Genomic DNA, 18,051 nt, shown 5'->3' on the forward strand with positions numbered 1-18,051 from the left:
ATGGCCTCCTTACTTAGTTGTTCTGTATCTGCCAGCGACCTCCGGTTTAGGGATGGGGACCGGCCTAAAGGGTTGTGATGGAAGCCCTTGGCCAGTCCTCACCGAGGCCTGAGGCCGAGGAGCCGATCTCCTCAGTGACACCGGAGCCTGGGACTCAGATGACACTGTGCACGTCTGTAATGACACCAGCGCGTGTCCCTGAGGACCTGGCGGTGTCACAGGTGCTCACAGGGAGAAGCGTTCCAAGACCAGGTGCATCTACGGAGGCTCATCCCAGAACCTTTCGGACGTTGCTCTGGGCTGCGATTCTGCCCCCCTGGGAACACTTGCTACACCTGGTGTGGCCCTGGTACGCCGGGTGCACGGCCCGGGAGGCTGGGCGGTCCAGCCCCGTGCTCCAGATGAAGTTAACCACACAAATACATGTTCTACACGCCAGGCAGACTGTGAGAGGGTCTCGGGCCCGGGCAAGCAAGAGCCTTCCACGCACATGGCCCGAGATGGTCACCGCTGGGTCACCAATGGTGTCCTCTGTTGGGTGGGCAAGAACCCCTCCAGGCCACCAGGCTGCCCCGTCAGGAAGGGGAGAGGAGGATGCAGGAGCCAGCAGCTCAGGAAGTCAGGATGGAACAGAAGGGACAGGCGGGCGGTGAGGTCAGGAAGCCAACCAGGAATGTGACCAAGAAGCAGAGAACCCTAGCTCATCGATCAGGAGCTCCAGATCTGGGGGCGGGGGCGCGGGGGGGACGGGATGGGGTGCTCAGTAAGGGCCCTATCTCTCATCACAGCTGGAAAGTAACTTCCCGGGGGGCAATCTCAGCCAAGGAGCCGTGAAGGAATTTCGTCAATGGGCCATTTCAGATCCACGTAAGAGAGGGAAAAACTGGCCCGCAATGCCTGCACATGTTTAGGAGACTCCCTGGACCCCGCTTTGAGGTCTGTCTCATTTGCACAAGAACAGCAGCAGCCTACTTACCCGGCATCTATTGGCCATAAATAGAAAGTATTCCAAATGCAAAAAAGAGAAGTAGTATCATAAGAAAGAGATGCCTAGCGTGACCGAGGGCACCACACAGCTGTTCTCTCCCTTAGAGCAGTGGTTCTCCACGGGGACATCTGGAACTGCCCGGAGGCACTGTTGTTGCCACAACCGTGGAGGAACATGCTCACGGCATCCAGTGGGCAAAGCCGGGGACGCTGCTGTCCATCCCACACACGCAGGACAGCCCCCGCGACAAAGGATGGCTTGGCCCCCAACGCCAGCAGTGCCGATGGGGAACCCTGGGCTCGGCCCGTGGTCCTTATTCTCAGATCCTTTGGGACCCTGGAGGCAGCCATGGACCCTCTCCCCAAAGGCATCTCACATAGAAGCGCCGCTGTGTGCACACGGCCAGGGCTTTGCACACCCGCCGAGACCCGGTGGTGGGATCCTGAGTCCCCGGGGCCACACAGCACGTTTACAAAGAGCTCCCCTGTGCTGAGGCACGCCTGCGTGACAGCTAGCTTTAGAGGTGTTACATCAACTCACTCCTCAAAGCTGCCCTGCCCTACGAGGTGAGTACTATTACCCATTGAGGCTCAAGGAAGGGACGTGACTTTGCCAAGTCACTGAACCAGGGGTGGCACCGCCAGGGTTCAGTGCCCAAGGCCAGGTTCTTTCAGCAATCTCTGCCCCCTCCCCCAATACCCCGATCCACAGGTCTGCAAACAAGCAAGGACATCAGCGCTCCAGCCAGCGAGAAGCATACACGGTGGGCAGTAAAACTGCCAGGTGAGTGCCCAGTGCCCGCCAGGAGACACACACACTTCTGCTGATGGGATTTCTCATGCCCCACCCCCCGGGACCCCCATTCATCACCCACAACGGTCCCTGCTTATGTGTTTGCTGGAGGCACAGACACTTTCCTGCAGCAAAAGCACATGGGGAATATGGCCTCCAGCTTGGACTGCACGTATGGGTCTTAGAAGGATGATGAGAAACCTCCAGGAGCAGCGTGGCCGTGTCACCTCTACTTCTGGAAGGGGAAAAACGGGCAAGTCGACACTGTGTCAAGGAAGGGGCTCGAGACGTTTGCAATGTTCTGGGGAAGAACTCGGTGAGGCTGGAGGATAGGCCCAGAGTCCATGCACCTCGATCTTCCTGTCCAACAGACTGCCCCCATCTCCCCCCTCTGTATGGGCTACCGAGGGAAATGAGGCTGCAACGGGTCTGCTTTGGGCGTTAAAGAGGCTACGGAAGTGCGGGGGGTTATCTGCATTCCCCGACAATGCACAGCCAGGGAAAGGTAGTGAGATGACAAATGAAAGATTATGCTGCAAGATGATGCATGGCCTTGGATTTTTACCCCAAGACTCGGGCCTCCCTTACTCATCAAACAGCTAACTTGTACGAAGTGCCAGGCGCTCTCCTTAGAGGTCTACATTTATGAGCTCACTTCATCGTCACGATAACCCTGTTGTCCCCACTTTACAGAGGAGGAAGCCGAGCACAGGGAGGTAAAGTAACTTGCCAGAGGCTGCACAGCTGGCCAATGGCCAATCTGGGATTCAAACCCAGGCTGGCTCCAGGGCCCACCCTCTGAACCACACAGACTGCCTCTCGGCCAGCGGCCAAGGGGCCTCCCAGAGGCGAGTCTCGGGAGTCAGGTCAACGACACACCGGCTCGGCCATTCCAAGAAACTATGGACGACGTGAAGTGAGGACTGACTGCACTATCAGCTACTTCCCACCACCCACCCCTCCTCCTGCCCCATGAGAATGAGGCTGCGGTCAGACAACGGGGCAGGTGGAGAGAGGAACCGTCGTGCTTCTAGTTGGCACCAAGATGAAATTCTATGAAACAAGGGCATGGGCAGTACAGAGAACACAGTTATGGTCACCGCCCCTTTCCCCATTTCCTTTCACACCCCACTGTCCAAACTAAAAAGTATTCACGTCATCAAAGAAGAAGAAAAAAAGCAAATCCATTTATGTCAGAGAAGCACCCGGGGCCTAAAAGTTAGAACTAAACCTGCTGGGTAACGTACAGCTTACAAGTGTGCGCTTTTCCCTAATTCCATATTATCTTGTTTATTTGGAAATACTATCTTGGTTATAACTAATCCGAAAGGAAGAGCAAAATCCAGGGAGGGAAATACACTGCCCGACTCATCTTTGTAACACAGATCTCTCCTAGTCTGATTGTTTTGTCACCTGCTTAACACACGTAAGGTCAGCGGAGGAAACAAGAGTAGCCCGCGGGCTTCAACACCGAGCCGGCGATCTTGGCCGACTCCAACCAGCAGACAGCAAGATTGATGAAGCAGGCAGGGAGATGCCGATGGAAGACGCAGATTGGCTGTCTGCTGTGATCCCAGCCACCGTCTCCAGGGGCCTCACCGCAGGTATAGTTACCTGGGTCACTGGAGGTGACGGGAATCCTACCAGCTTCTTAGTGGGCCAGTGGAAAGAGGTGATGTCAGAGCGTGGCTCCAACACAGGTCTCAACACCGGTAAGGCCACCGTCAGACCTGAGCTGCTCGAACAGGGCTAAGTTTGGGGAGCCTAGGTTTTCATTAGCACCAATTAGGGTGCTGAGCATAATACAAAACACATCACGTTTACTCTTCGTTCCAATATCGTGTGGGAGACGGGAGCCCTACTTCACAGATAAGGGGAAAGGGGCTCAAAAAGGTGAGGTGGCTTATCCAAGGTCACGGTTACAGCTGCGCTGAACTCAGGGTCGGGCAGATTTCCGTGCCAGCCGTACACCTGAGCAAAGTAAGCTTAGGAACACAAAAAATAATTGTGGAGGGAAGGAAGAAATAAAATATTGGTTGTATTTTAAACAACAAAAAAGACCGAGAACTACCAAATGGAGCCAGAGGGACTTCTATCGTGCGGATGTGTTACAGGCAATAGCGATAAGAGATGACTTCTTAATGGTAGTGGTTTTAGCGTTCGGGTAAGCAGGGTACTATAGATGAAACTTATCTTGCAAGTCTAAAGGGATTTCCTCTTATCACAAAAATACTGCTGCCTAAGTCACAAGACTAAAAGGAAAAAAAAAGATGCGTTGGTCAAAATGAATTTTTAAAAAAATCTCTTCCTGCAATAATGCTTGGAAAATGGATCCAAAAACATATTCTTCGATGAACTAATGAAACACAAAGTCAAATATAGAAAGCAGACAAGATAGAGATGATAAACGCCAATGATCTTTGAGAGACAAAAGAGAAAAAAATAAATAAAAGATAGGCAGAAAGCAAAATTGCAGAAATGGAAGATTTTATTGAAAGAAAAACAGACATAATCGTGGATCAGAAAACAATCATCAAGCTTACAACTGAATAAACATGAAAAGAAAAAGAAAAAAAGCCGTCCCTTTTTTGAAATCTAAGAAGGACCTCACTTATACAATTAAAAAATAATCATGAAAAGAAGAACATAACCCACCCTCCTTCCTTCGGAGAATATGGAAACCCCGTTGTCTTGGGTCTTTAATAAGCAGAACCTCATCTTATGGCAGGAATTCCCAACAGGGGAGATACTACCCTCAAGGGGCTGAAGATGGGTTCTTGTGGGGTGAAAAGAATCTACTCTTCTTAGGCACAGAGCTCAGATATACATATAGTACATGAACGGTATACCTGTGGTATTACATTTTCAGGGGGAATAGATATCTAAATCAGCTCTTTAAAGGGGGGAATTTTTCTTAAAAGTTGAGAAATACTGCCTCACAGAAATTCTGATTTGGCTTTTCATCAGAAATGTAATCCAGAATTCTAAGACACCTTCTCAAACTCACCTGGGTTCCCAAACTACAGGGGTAAAAAATGAAAAATACAAAGATGTGGCCGGGTAGTGGTGGGGAAAGGGCAGACATTTTATAATGCTTAGAGGAAAAAGAGAGAGAAACAGGTGCGTTTTTCCAGGAGTTTAATCACCTGGGGTGTCCCTGGTAGCAAAAAAGGGAATTGCCCCAGGAAAAGGCAGGATCAAGAAGGCACAGAACTCACAGGCCTCCACAGCCACCCCGTCCTGGCCCCCAGAGAGCGGTGGTCTGGGGGCCTTGCTCAGAACAGGGCACAGGAAGAAAGCCACCCTATTCGAAGGTCGAAGCAGAACATGAGCCGACAAACTGCAAAGACAAACTGCAAATCGCTTTCCTGTGGTTACTGAGAAAACTTAGGGCGTTAGCTTTGCACCCCCTCCCTGACACCAACATTTCTGAGAAGCCAAAGCATGAATTCTCTACGCTGCTCAGACCTGGGGGGGGGGGGGGGGGGGACGTCCTTTTCGCTGGCTTCCTGGCCGAGGTTAGACGCGGGCGCCTGTGTTGTTTATCCCAACCTGCACGGGATTGATAGAGCTGGGGGCCTGGGCCAGAGTCCCTCAGAGGAACTCAAACCAGCAGCGCGGGTGGCTGTCCCGGAAGAAGAAGGAGTAGGCGTGACAGACGCTCCCCGAGGGCCCGTGGTGGATCAGAGACCACAGGGAGTCCCCGAGCAGGACAGAGAGGGGCCGGGGCCCCCGGGGATCACCTTCCAGCGGCTTGACGATCTGGAGTTTCTCGGGCAGGTAGGAGCGGCTGCTGAAGGACATGCCCGAGAAGCCGGTGAACTCGGAGAAGCGGGAGTGCGTGCCCAGGGACATGATGCTCTCGGTGGGCGTGAGGGAGCCGCCGAGCAGCTCGCCCTTCTCCGCCAGCTCCCTGAGCTTCCGCTCCTGCTCCTCCTCGAAGAACCTCCTCTCCAACAGGTAGTTTTCCCGGCGGAGGGACAGCCGCCTCAGCGCCGTCTCCAGGTCGTGGGAGCCCGGGGTGCCCGGTGTCCCCGGCTTCTTACTCTGCTCGTTGTTTCTGGAAGGAGGGGGAGACCGGGTGAGCGTGGCACGCCCAGCAGGGGGCGCTGCACCACACACAACGAGGCCTTCCTGCTGCATGTGCAAGGGTGGCTGTGGGTATTCTAAGGAAACCACAGCAGGTCTTTGAGATGTAGGCAAAAATGGGGAAACAGCCCTGGCCGGTGTGCTCGGTGGTTAGAGCGTCGGCCTGGGAACGGAAGGATCTTGGGTTCGATTCCCAGTCAAGGGCACGTACCTGGATTGCGGGTTCCTTCCCCAGCCCCTACCGGGCATGTGCAGGAGGCAACCAATCGGTGTCTCTCACACATGTTTCTCTCCCCGCTCTCCCTCCCTTCCACTCTCTGGCAATGGAAAAAAGATCCTCTGGTGAGGATTAACCCAAAAAAGAAAAACAATGCTTAACCTGAAGAACTAATTCCCTCTATTGCAGCGGTTCTCAACCTTTGGGGATCGAACGACCCTTTCACAGGGGTCGCCTAAGACCATCGGAAAACACATATATAATTACATATTGTTTTTGTGATTAATCACTATGCTTTAATTATGTTCAATTTGTAACAATGAAAATACATCCTGCATATCAGATATTTACATTACGATTCATAACAGTAGCAAAATTACAGTTATGAAGTAGCAACAAAAATAATTTTATGGTTGGGGGTCACCACAACATGAGGAACTGTATTAAAGGGTCGCGGCATTAGGAAGCATACACGACGTAATCCAATCCTCTCAACACCTCCCTGGGGAAGAAGCCTTCTTCAGCTGCGGCTCCTAGTTAGAGGAAGGGCCGCAGGCTCAAGGGACTCCCCTCTTTCTACTTGAATTTAAGGAGATGAAAGCTCCAAGCTGTCCCGACCAAGCAGGTTCCCAACGGTCTGACCCAACTGGTCAGAAAAAAACAATGTTATGCAGTCACAGGAGTCGTGTGCACGCAGTAGACAGTGTGTGTTGGGCGGGATTCTGCAGGGCTTCAGGCTGGAGAGGGGCGACCCCTGCAGAGGAAGGGCCACCCAGGGACACTCGGTGTGGCGGGCACTTGCGGGGCGCCCCACACCCCACCTTCCGAAGCAAACCAGATTCATGAGATAGAGCCTGGGTGCTCCTCGACCTTCCGAACATCCCAGCCACCAAAGGGTCCGTGAAACAAATGTCTACGCTGTAGCCTTCACCGTGAAGATGAACAGAAACACACGTTCACGTATCCCGCCCTTCGGCACTTTACAGAGCGGCAGACTTCCCGCCACGTCCTGTCATACCCCTTAGACCGGTGAAAAGATCGGCGTCAAGGCTAAGCCTGGGCTCAGCGGGCCGGTGAAACGCATCTGAGAACTGAAGGGTCTGTATCGTCCAGGCAATTCCTATCGGTCTCCCCCCTCTGAGGACTGGCCCTGCGTTCACTCCACACCCATCCGTCTCCCACACACAAAAGCACCACCGCCCGCTGCTCACCCCAGGTTGGCCGCCTCTGCCTCCAGGATGATGCTGTTGGTCTTGTTGTCCAGGACGACGTTGCCGACGTCGCTGCCGTAGAAGCTGGACCGGGGGGTGCTGACGCAGCTGGACAGGAGGGAGTTCATGGCCGAGGACTGGTTGGAGCCGGGGATGTTCATGGGGGAGGGCGTCAGGGACCTCTGCTTGACCACCTGGTTGATGTTCCGAACGGTCTCGAAGACTCGCTTCTGGTGACTGGGGAGGATGCACAACATCACCCGTGAGTGAGCAAGTGTAGGAACGACCCTGGAGTGAAACCCTCCCGAAAGGATCAACGGGGAAGCCAGGAAGGTAGCTGGCCCACGTGAGCGCCCAACAACCTGCCCTCCTGGGCCTGCCACGGGTTTCTCAGGGTGCTGGCTGGAATGCAGGAGACTCACCACCCACTGACGTCGGGGCTCTCACACATGCTTGTGTCCTAACAGGGAGGCTAGCAGGAGCGATACTGCTTCCCAACCCCCTCCAGCTTGGCCTCCAAATAAAAATACTCAAGTCGTGCTGTCTCCCTGCTAGTTCTCTTTCTTCATGAGCGTCGCCCGAAGGCAAACCCCAGGAGGCAGTGTGTACTGCTCTGCACCTAACAGGGCTCAGCAAGTATCTGTAGAAGGAACACGTCCTGACTATTCTCACACAGTCACGTGCCGCTCAATGACAGGGCCACAGTTTGAGAGATGCTTCATTACGCAATTTGGTCACTGCGTGAACATCGCGGCGTGCACTTACACACACCTAGGTGGCGGAGCCTAGTGCTCCTGGGCTGCAACTCTGTTCCACCTGCTGCTGTGCAAAACCACAGGAGATTAAAGCAAACACAAGCAAACGATGCAATCAAGAGATGCGGTGAAACGGGGGTACGTGAGGCTGCTGCCGGCGTCACACGGCACACTGTTTAGCAGCAAACTTACTTTTTTAAGTAGAGAGGGTACCCTCTAAAAATGATAAAAAGTATAATAAACACATAAACCAGTAACCAAGTCCTCTATTGTCATTGTCCAGTATTAAATACTGTGCGTAACTGTATGTGATGCTTTTATACGAATGGCAGTGCCGTAGGTCTGTTTACACCAGCACCGCCACGATTGTGACGCGTTGTGTTGTGACGTTTTGACAGCTTTGGTGTCACTAGGTGGCAGGAGTTTTCAGCTCCTTTTTAACCGTATGGGACCCCCGTCGTATGTGTGGTCCGTCACGGACTGAAAGTCATTAGGTGGCACATGACTGTATAAAAATAGCAAGACTTCAAGTTAGTCAAACTTCTGAGATGATGAAAATCAGATCAGTCTGTTTTTAGAAACTGCTATTTCTAAGAGCAGAGCCACACATTTTGATGCTCATTTGTTCCCTTTTAAGGAGAAAAGGGCACGTTTCCATAACGGACGCATCTTTCAGGGATGGGGCCGAGGCTCTGGATACTACCCACGCTCAGGATCCATCCCTTTTCGGTTCTGCCTCTGGGGTTTCGGTACAGAGAAAACATGATGAAATCGGACCCACGGGTTCCTCCTCGCACCTCAGCACGAGGTCGCGAGTTAGGGAGAGAGATGGCGGAGGCCAACATCCCTAAACGGATCCAGAAGGGAGTGGACGCCTTGCTCACACCCCTGAAGGTGTATCTCACATCCTACTTTTCCTCTTCCTAAAAGATGTTAACATTTTAAAAATAATGGTTTTCACTGAGAGGGAAGATGAAAATGAGTGGAGGTGTCAAGACGGCACTTGTGTGGAAATGTTAAATACATCTCTCCGGTCCCAACCTCCTGGAAGTTCATAATCTATCTTTAACACGTCACCAGAGGAGCTGGGGGTGATGTCAGCTGTGTCCTCTCATTTCCCTTAGTCTGTGGAGGGACCACAGTGATCACTGTTGGTGCCTGAGGCCCAAACATTGCTCGTTTTGACCACCACCGGGCGCCAGGTGGTCCCTTAGGGAAGCTCAGAAGTAAGGCCTTACGCGATGTCTGGTGACTCGGGCTCTTCCAACTGTAGCTCCTTCCGCATCGTCCCCTCGATCTCGGCTGCCAGGGAGTCCTGGGAAAAGCCAGAAGACACCCGTGTGAGCTGCAACTCCAACGCTCTATCTCTGAAAGAGGCTCGTGCTCGGGCTGGCCACAGAAGGGTAAACTGGGGCCTCAGAGCCCACAAACATCCCACAATGCAAGGTTGAGAGCATTTGCCATGGTCAGAGGCCCCAGCTGAGCCATCCCCAGGCAGGTTCTGAACACAGCAGGCACCGAACGGCACCAAGTGCACTAAAGCCCCTTTGCTTCCATGCGGCTGAGGGTCTGAAAGCAAATCCTACGCTCCCTTGGCCAAACCACGGAACCCCAACTGTGGCCACAGGAGAGGCGGGGAACTTAGGGAGGGAGAGAGGCCTGACACTGATGGGCAAGTTCCCATGGACCGCCAGGCTTCTGAGCAGTCAGGTGAGGTCATGCCCACGGGGGCTGCACTAAGCTATTGTCCTCCCGTCTGGGGGCTGCTAACTGCTCAGCTCACATAGGTTCTGAACCGCCCACCACTTCTCATTGTGTGAGGTAGAGCCCTACAGACAGTCCCATGCCCGGATATAGGGAGACGCTCACAGAACCAGGTGCGGGCAGAAAAGCACCTGCGAAGGCCTCAGAGGAGGTCAACCTAAGGCAGTGATGGTGAACCTTTTGAGTTCGGCGTGTCAGCATTTTGAAAAACCCTAACTTAACTCTGGTGCCGTGTCACATATAGAAATTTTTTGATATTTGCAACCATAGTAAAACAAAGACTTATATTTTTGATATTTATTTTATATATTTAAATGCCATTTAACAAAGAAAAATCAACCAAAAAAAATGAGTTCGCTTGTCACCTCTGACATTTGCGTGTCACCTCTGACATGTGTGTCATAGGTTTGCCATCACTGACCTAAGGGCTAAAGTGCGCTGACCACCAGCCTCCCCGTGACGCCGGGAATGCTCCCTTTCTGTCCAGCGAGGGGCCACCAGCCACCCGGGGCAGCTGAGCCCTGGAAATGGGGCCCCTGTGCCTGAGGAACTGAATTCTTGATTGCATTTAACTCCAATGGATTGACGTTAGATTGATTTAAGTACCTTTAATGCATCATGCACTTTAAAGATAGACATCTTCAAACACAGAGCTGTGCCATCAGCTACAGAAAGAGACAAACAAAAGCTTCATCTCAGCGAACAGGAACGCTGAGACTCTCTGCAGAGGAAACCCGGCCGCAGATTTCCAACCCCACTTTCCTCAGGCAATGGTTTCGATCTGCAAAAACACAGGTCTGTCCCGGAGGGTGGGGAATGCAATGGGGAGAGTCCTAGGGCCTGGAGACCACTGCACCCCGGTGAGAAGCCAGGAAGGAGGGAAACCGAGGCGAGAAGTGTGAAAAGCTACACAGGCGAGTCTGGGAGCCGGTGTGGTCCGCTCTAGTCGAGGAACTGGGGGACAGAACACTCTTCACGGGGATCCCTGGAATCCTGGATCGCTGGCCTGCTCCTTGGGGAGCTGACTAGGTTGTGTGCCTTTTTGGTCGCAGTAGATTTCAACCAGGTCGAGAGAAGAAGAGAAAGAGCTCTAGCCTGACTTGGATGTATGAGAGCAACAAGGAAAAAGAGGTCATGATCTCGGACAGGGGTGGGGAACGTCCGGCCTGTGGGCCGTAGAAGGCCCTCGAAATCAATTTGGTCTGCCCTGCCCAGGCAACTGCAAGCGGGACTTGAAATTCAATAAATTTAGGAGCTTTTTCTTTTTTTCATAGCAACATAAATTTATATTAAGTGAATGATATTAAGCGAATGAGTTATAAATATCCAGTGGCCCTTGGCAGGAAAAAGGCTCCCCGCCCCTGATTTAGGAAGAGTGGACCAGACAACAAGGGGTGGGCGAAGGGAAAGAGCCCCAAGGAAAATTCAGAAGGGACCGAGTTCCACAAACACTTCCACAGCCGTCCACTCCCACCACGTTCAGGGCAGTTTCTCTCCAACGTTCCCTCCTCGGAATCCAGTATTTCATCAAACCATGGAAACGGAGCCCAAATACAAACGTTCTGGGTCGCTGTTCTCCAGTCTATCCGCCCACCACCCGAATCTATTAAGCACCTGCAGCTCTAGGTGCAGGGTGGTAGAGAGAGGGGAGGAGGGAAACGGCAAAGAGACAAGGTGCTCGCCTCCCAGGGCCGCGGCGGAGAGAGGACAGAATGAGGGAGCTCACCCCATGTCACAGGGACGTGACCAGCCAGGGCGACTGCCCAAGCACCAGAGGGAGAGCTGACCTCCTGCCAAGCCCCTTCTCAGCCCTGCTCCCTACAGCCCAACAGGGGACAAGTCAGGCCAGGGCTGAACAATGAGACGGCGGGGAAATATGGACAATATAAACGCGCGCACCCCCCCCCCCCCCAGCCCCGGAACAGAGAGAAAGATCTTTTTAGATCACAGATACTGATGCCACCAGCATAACGATTAACCAGCCGACAGAGAGCCGGCAGCACCACGCGGGCCACTCGGGAATTCTGGGATGTACTGGCGCAGCCGAAGTAGCCCGTACCCTCATCAGATCAGAAAAAATCATGTATAAATAACACCTTCCCAGCAGCTGAGGTTCCTACTCCATCTAGTTCCTACTAAAACCTCTCTCGTCAAAGCAGGCGGAGAAAAGGTGAGCGTGAGAGGGATGGAAAGTGAAGAACCCGTCTGTCTCACGTAGCTAAGAGGCTGCCAGCTGGGCTCAGGAGCCTGCAGCTCGAACCCGATCCACGCTGCAAAACGAGAGGCCGCCCCCCCAGATTCCACCCCAGCCCGCCTCTGGGTGGGCCCGGGGTGTCCCGCGCAGCAGCAGCAGCAGCAGCGGCAGCAGCAGCAGCGGCACGTACCATGGGGAACAGGCCCAGCGAGTGGTAGCGCCGGGACGTGGTGTTGGGCACCGTCTTGTTCCGGAGGTTCTTGAGCTCCTCCTGCGCCTCGTGGAGCATCTCCATGCACTCGGCGTACTTGTCCTCCAGTTCCCGCAGCTGCAGGGGCCCAGGGAGGCAGCTGGTGAGCACCGGGCACCTGCCCGCCCACCCGCACAGCCAGCCAGACACGTGCACTCAGGGAGGCCCCTGAAGCCAAACGCCCGAGTCCTCACGGGGAACACGCTTTCCGACTCTGAAATCTCCTAAACCTCTAACCAGGGGCAACTGAGATGGGCAACATCCACATCCGAACGGGAGAGCTCATCGAGACACCCCGGTCTCAAGGGTGCCTTTGAATGGGCTCCCTTCACGGGTGTGCTCTGTGTCGTCTCTTACTGGACTGTTTAGTGAGCAGGTATAGAGCCCAGCCTCGCAGACGCTCGAAACCAGTAAGTGCCTCAGCGGGAATCAGCTTAGGAGTCAAAACAACCTTCCATTCAATATAAAAATGGTTGTTGAGGGGAACACAACCCACGGCCCGTCAGGGGGAGAGGCTGTTGCCCCCGACCTGGCATCGGGGGCCCCGAGGAAATGAGGGGGAGCCGCTTACCTCGGCCGTGAGCTGCCGCTGGGCATCCTTGGCGGCCCCCAGGTGCTGCACCAGCTCTTCATTTTCCACCGCGCACTGAAACGCACAGGCGGTCAGCTCCTCCTGTCCCGCAGGCTGCTCCCGCAGGCGGCTCAGAAACGCCCCACTCCCCCAGCAACCCGCTCCGTTGGGACCCTGGGCCCTCCCACAGGGACCCTCATCTTACACGGCTCAGAAACGCCCCACTCCCCCAGCAACCCGTTAGGACCCTGGGCCCTCCCACAGGGACCCTCATCTTACACCGAGGACATGCCGTCTGTTATCATTTTGAAGGCCGTCTTTCCTACATTCATGCTCATTCTCTGTGGCCCACCCCACTCCTGCCCCTCCCCCCCCACAGACAGCTGTTCTCTGGAAGCGCTTCACCCCACGCGTCCAGCAAAGGCCAAACACGGGAAACCAGACTGTCTTCTGGCTGCTTCATCTCCAAGCTAAAGGGTACACCGGCTGCTGCAGAGCACACAGGTGCGGGCGTAACCACAACTACGAGACTAGATGACTCGATTCCCAAACGCCGTATCTACAGCAGCTTTCGTGGTGGATCCTATCAATCTGAAGATATTCCGAGGAGGAAAGTGCTGATGAGGAGTATGCTACCGAAGCCGCTAAGCCAGTGGTTCTCAACCTTCCTAATGCCGCGACCCTTTAATACAGTTCCTCATGTTGTGGTGACCCCCAATCATAAAATTATTTCGTTGCTACTTCATAACTGTAATTTTGTAAACAATATGTAATTACATATGTGTTTTCCGATGGTCTTCAGCGACCCCTGTGAAAGGGTCGTTCGACCCCCAAAGGGGTCGCGACCCACAGGTTGAGAACCGATGCGCTAAGCTCTTTCTCCAAAAGGTAGCCACTCCTAAGATATGAAAGTAAGGGCACTGCCTCCCAGGTCAGCGGCCCCTCTCGACCCCAGAGCGGCCGCGGTGTCGGCCAGAGGAACGGCGGCTTACCGCTTTGGCCTTCTTCTGCAGGTCCACGATCTGAGACAGCAGGTGCGTGATCTCCTCCTGCTGGCGGGCAGCGTCTTCCGTCTTCTTGGCCAATTCCTCCGAGATGCTGGCGATCTGCACGTTGGCGTCCCCTTCGACCCAGAAACAACCAGCACAAGGCGAAGTCAGAAAACCCCCCGAGCAGACAGACCGAGAGAGAGTGGTTGCTTTGTGGCTTGTACAAGGGAAAGCCCCTCTATTCTGAGATGGGGGTGGGGTGGGGGAGGTGGGGAGCAAAGAGGGCATATGAAGAAGGGACTGAGAGTGCCCGTTTGCTCGATGGTGAAGCAGAGCAGAGCGGCTCCCCCTGGCTCCTTCCGCCATGAGGGGGAACCTGGCTCCCAGCTGTGGCTCCCGGGCTCACCGTGAGGGCCTAACCCGCTGACCAAGGCTGCCTCCCCAGAGGAAATCAGGCGGCTCCTGGAGCCAGCCAGGAGGTGCCACACTCGTACGAAGGTGTGTCTGGCCAAAACCCACTCTCCACCCGTGAACAAGTCCCTATATTCCCAGGAACTCCTATTGACCCTGCTCTGGAAAGGAAATACGGCCATGCCCAAGGCAACCCCTCGGGTGTTTTCCGCCCACAATCAGAGCCATAACTCATTTTACTCGGTTTGAACAGAGGGTGTGTGTCATTCACTTGGTATGTTGCCGAAACTCAAAATATTCTGTTGACTACTTTGTCTCACCTTAACTTATAATGGAGAGGGTGAAAAAAACCTCTCACCTCAACTTTCACAAGTCAGATGGCTAGAAAGCAGTTTTTCCGTATCTCCAACACAGGACTCTGAAGCTATACCTAACTGAATAATTCTAACATTCGCCTTAGCTGGTTTGGCTCAGTAGATAGATCATCGGCCTGCGGACTGAAGGGTCCTGGGTTGGATTCCAGTCAAGGGCACATGCCCAGGTTGTAGGCTCGATCCCCAGTAGGGGGTGTGCAGGAGGCAACCAATCAATGATTCTCTCTCATCATTGATGTTTCTCTCTCCCTCCCTCTCCCTTCCTCTCTGAAATCAATAAAAATATTTTAAAAAAATAATTCCAACATTCCAGTAGAAAACAAAATTAAAATTAAATACCAGCGAGAAATTAAGACAATGTATGACTGAGAACCTAGCCCCCAATTTCTCACAAATAGGGTGACTTCTGATGGTGCCACAGAAGATCTGGGGGACCTCTAGTTTTAAGGAAAACGCCACTGAGCCCCAGCTGGCAGGGAGACTGGACTTGGTCAGGGGATGTGAACCTGTGTGCTCATAACGCGGGCAGGTGCAGAAAGAAAAAAGAGGGAACAGGAGTGGGGCGAGGGCCAGGGACATACTCAGCTCCTTCACGCAGTCGTTGACCAGTTGCTGCTCCTTCTCTTCGTAGGTGATGGTCTCCGTCTTCAGCTGGCAGGCCTGTGTGTGGACAAGGCCCAGGTGAGAGGCCCCGTATTCACACCTGCACTGCTGGGGCAGGCGAGGTTGGGCCATGGAGCAAGGGCTCAGCTGGGTCTGGGAAGTCACCCTTCGGCATTTCCCCACCTGTCACCTGCTGTACCCTCAAATACAGAAAGTCCATCTGCATCCCCTCCTTAGTGAGTGCATCTCAGATTCTCAAAGCTGGAAAACGTACCACTAGAGGGCGCCCCTCAAAGCCATGCGCACAGGAGCTGTACACCCCGCTTCACCCAAACTCTACGAGCCATCCTTGTGTCCAGTCTGTCTGTCTATTCATTTGTGTCTGTCCTGGCTCACAGCCTGAACCCCTTTGTGACTCAAAAAGTGCCTCGGACACAGCTCTGCCTCCCATGGGCGTTCTAAGGCTAGCCACAAGGAGAATGGCCTACACATTCACCTACTATGTGCTGGGCACTGTCCTATGAGGTTCTACTAAGTTGGAGTTAAATCTCTTGCATTCCGCTGAGCAAAAACAAGGTACGAGATGAAAGCAGTAAAATTCAGAGGCCCAGCAGCTATCCCAGGACTCTGTGTAGCTTGCTCCCGGCTAACAAGGTGGGAGGCTAGAGATCTGAACACCCCAGTTAGACAGAAGGTCCTGGCCCCACAGAGACACCACCCTCCTGAAAGCCGAGGGGGGGCAGCGGACTCTGGCTGGGATCAGGTTCCCTGGTTGCTTTAGGTCAGCGGTTCTCAACCTGTGGGTCGCGACCCCTTTGGCGGTCGAACAACCCTTTCATGGGGTCGCCTAAGACCATCCTGCATATCAGGTATTTACATGACGATTCATAACAGTAGCAACATTACAGTTATGAAGTAGCAACGAAAATAATTTTATGGTTGGGTCACAACACGAGGAACTGTATTTAAAGGGCCAGAAGGTTGAGAACCAGTGCTTTAGGTGAAGAGACTGACGGAGGGGCCATTGCTGTGTGCCCAGGACTAGAGTGTCTACCTGGGGCAGATGACACTGGGAGGGGCAGCACCAGACTCAGAATGGGGAGCACTGGGCGTGTCTTGGCTGGGCCACTGGCTGGCAGAGAGCGCTCAGACAACCGCTCAGTAAACGAGGGGCTGGAAGAGGTGACTTCTGAGACAGCGTGACCCTTTCCTCATGCCTCAGTGTCCCGTTCAGCCCAGACAGGAGGTTGTTTCCAACGTGTGGGCAAGTTCAAGGTGACGGGTGGTCTGCCCTATGGGATGAGCTTTGGGGTGGGGTGGGGAGAGGGCTGAGCCAGCTCAGGTGGGAATCAGCCCCAACTTGACAAACAAGGGCCTGATGAACAGGCTGCACCACCCCTCTGGCTAGAGAGCAAAGACGCACTGATGCTTAAGACAAAAAGTACTGAATTTGCAGCGTTTCTAGATAGAGATGGGGGGTGAGGGGAAGCAGTGTGGGGTCTGGAGTCACGGAGACTTGCAAATCCGAACTCCGTCATCCACTGACATGCACGGCCTTGGGAAATCAAAACTCGCGGCAGCCGGGGTCCTGCCTTCCCAACGGAAATGAGACGCAAAGTCACCAGCTCCCAGCCTTGCTGTGGAGAGTTTAAAAAGCAAGGCAGCTCTGGCCAGCGTGGTTCCGCTGGCTGGGCACTGTCTCGTGCCCGGAACGGTTGCCAGTCCCATTCCCGAACAGGGCGCATGCCCAGGGGGTTTTGGGCTCGATCCCTGGCAGGGGGTGTGCAGGAGGCAGCCAATCAATGTTTCGCTCTCACATCGATGTTTCTCTCTCTCCCTCTCCCTTCCTCTCTGTCTAAAAAAAAAAATCAATTAAAAATATTTTTAAAAATAAATAAATAAAGTAAAAAATAATGCAGGCAAAGTACCGAGCACAAAACCCAGCCAATTAGGGACCCTCAGAAGCAGGAGTTCCCAGGGTGGCTCTGCTCAGTCTCAACTAAGAAACGTGTCTCCGAGTTCTCAGCCACTATTTCCTCGGGTACTGTTTGGTGTCACCTGGGGGGACAGGAAAACGGGGCCTTCACACTGGGCCTCCACGTCATGCCAGTAGAGCTGGAGAACACCCTGGAAAGATCCCCTTCTACCCTGCAAAGGGGGACGGGTTGCCACCCACCCTTGCCCCTCCACACGCTGCATAATTCACCAGCGGGTCCGCCCCAGCCCTGGGAGGCAACACCCAGCACAGGAATGAGCCAAGGTTCAGGTGGTTCTGACAGAGAACCTTTGAGAAGGGCAGATAAGGTGGACAGGGCCGCCACCCCCCAGAGCGGACAAGAGCGGGGTGCGGACACCACCTCGGATCGAAGTACAACGTTCTCCTCTTCCAGGTCCTTCAGCTTCTTCTGAAGCGAATCCAGATGGAAGTAATTCTGGACTGAGGACGATGACTCATTCCTCTTCAACCTGGGGAGAAGGTAAGATCGAGTTCTAGGGAGAGACACACTCCCCCTGCCGCCTGGTGCACCACAGGGAGGCACACAGCCCGTCTGCAGGGGCGTCGGGACACGCGCAGGCGTGACAGTGGCCCATCCGGCTGCTCCCGCACCCCCAGGACACACAGGCTCGCTCCCACTTCAGACTTACAACCCAGCCCTTGTCCACAATTCGCAGTTGTCACGTTGTCTTAGTATTCAGGGAAACCGGCTCTATCTGAAGCCCTCACAATTCTGAATGCCTGGGAGTTTAATATGTATAATGCGCTTCTGGGTGCCAACTGCTGTTTCAAATACAGGTATTAAGTCACTTAATGCGCATAACCCTATGAACTAAGTGCTAGTCTT

At 53.7% G+C, this 18,051-nt stretch overlaps 1 protein-coding gene across 6 annotated transcripts in view; it reads right to left on the reverse strand.

Annotated features, from left to right (window-relative positions):
• TRAK1 (trafficking protein, kinesin binding 1) overlaps positions 1-18,051 on the reverse strand; it is a 60,016-nt gene that overhangs the window by 12,312 nt on the left and 29,653 nt on the right. For all 6 annotated transcript variants that reach the window (XM_014534905.1, XM_014534906.1, XM_014534908.1 and 3 more), the window contains exons 5-12: positions 17,566-17,674; positions 15,187-15,265; positions 13,824-13,954; positions 12,832-12,906; positions 12,201-12,338; positions 9,291-9,367; positions 7,298-7,534; positions 5,524-5,840 (exon numbers count right to left, since the gene is read on the reverse strand). In XM_014534905.1, coding sequence (XP_014390391.1) covers positions 5,524-5,840; positions 7,298-7,534; positions 9,291-9,367; positions 12,201-12,338; positions 12,832-12,906; positions 13,824-13,954; positions 15,187-15,265; positions 17,566-17,674 — 1,163 coding nt within the window. The remainder of the gene's footprint in view (positions 1-5,523; positions 5,841-7,297; positions 7,535-9,290; positions 9,368-12,200; positions 12,339-12,831; positions 12,907-13,823; positions 13,955-15,186; positions 15,266-17,565; positions 17,675-18,051) is intronic.

Source organism: Myotis brandtii, unplaced genomic scaffold (assembly GCF_000412655.1).
Source record: "Myotis brandtii unplaced genomic scaffold, ASM41265v1 scaffold134, whole genome shotgun sequence".
Classification (NCBI taxonomy): Eukaryota; Metazoa; Chordata; class Mammalia; order Chiroptera; family Vespertilionidae; genus Myotis; species Myotis brandtii.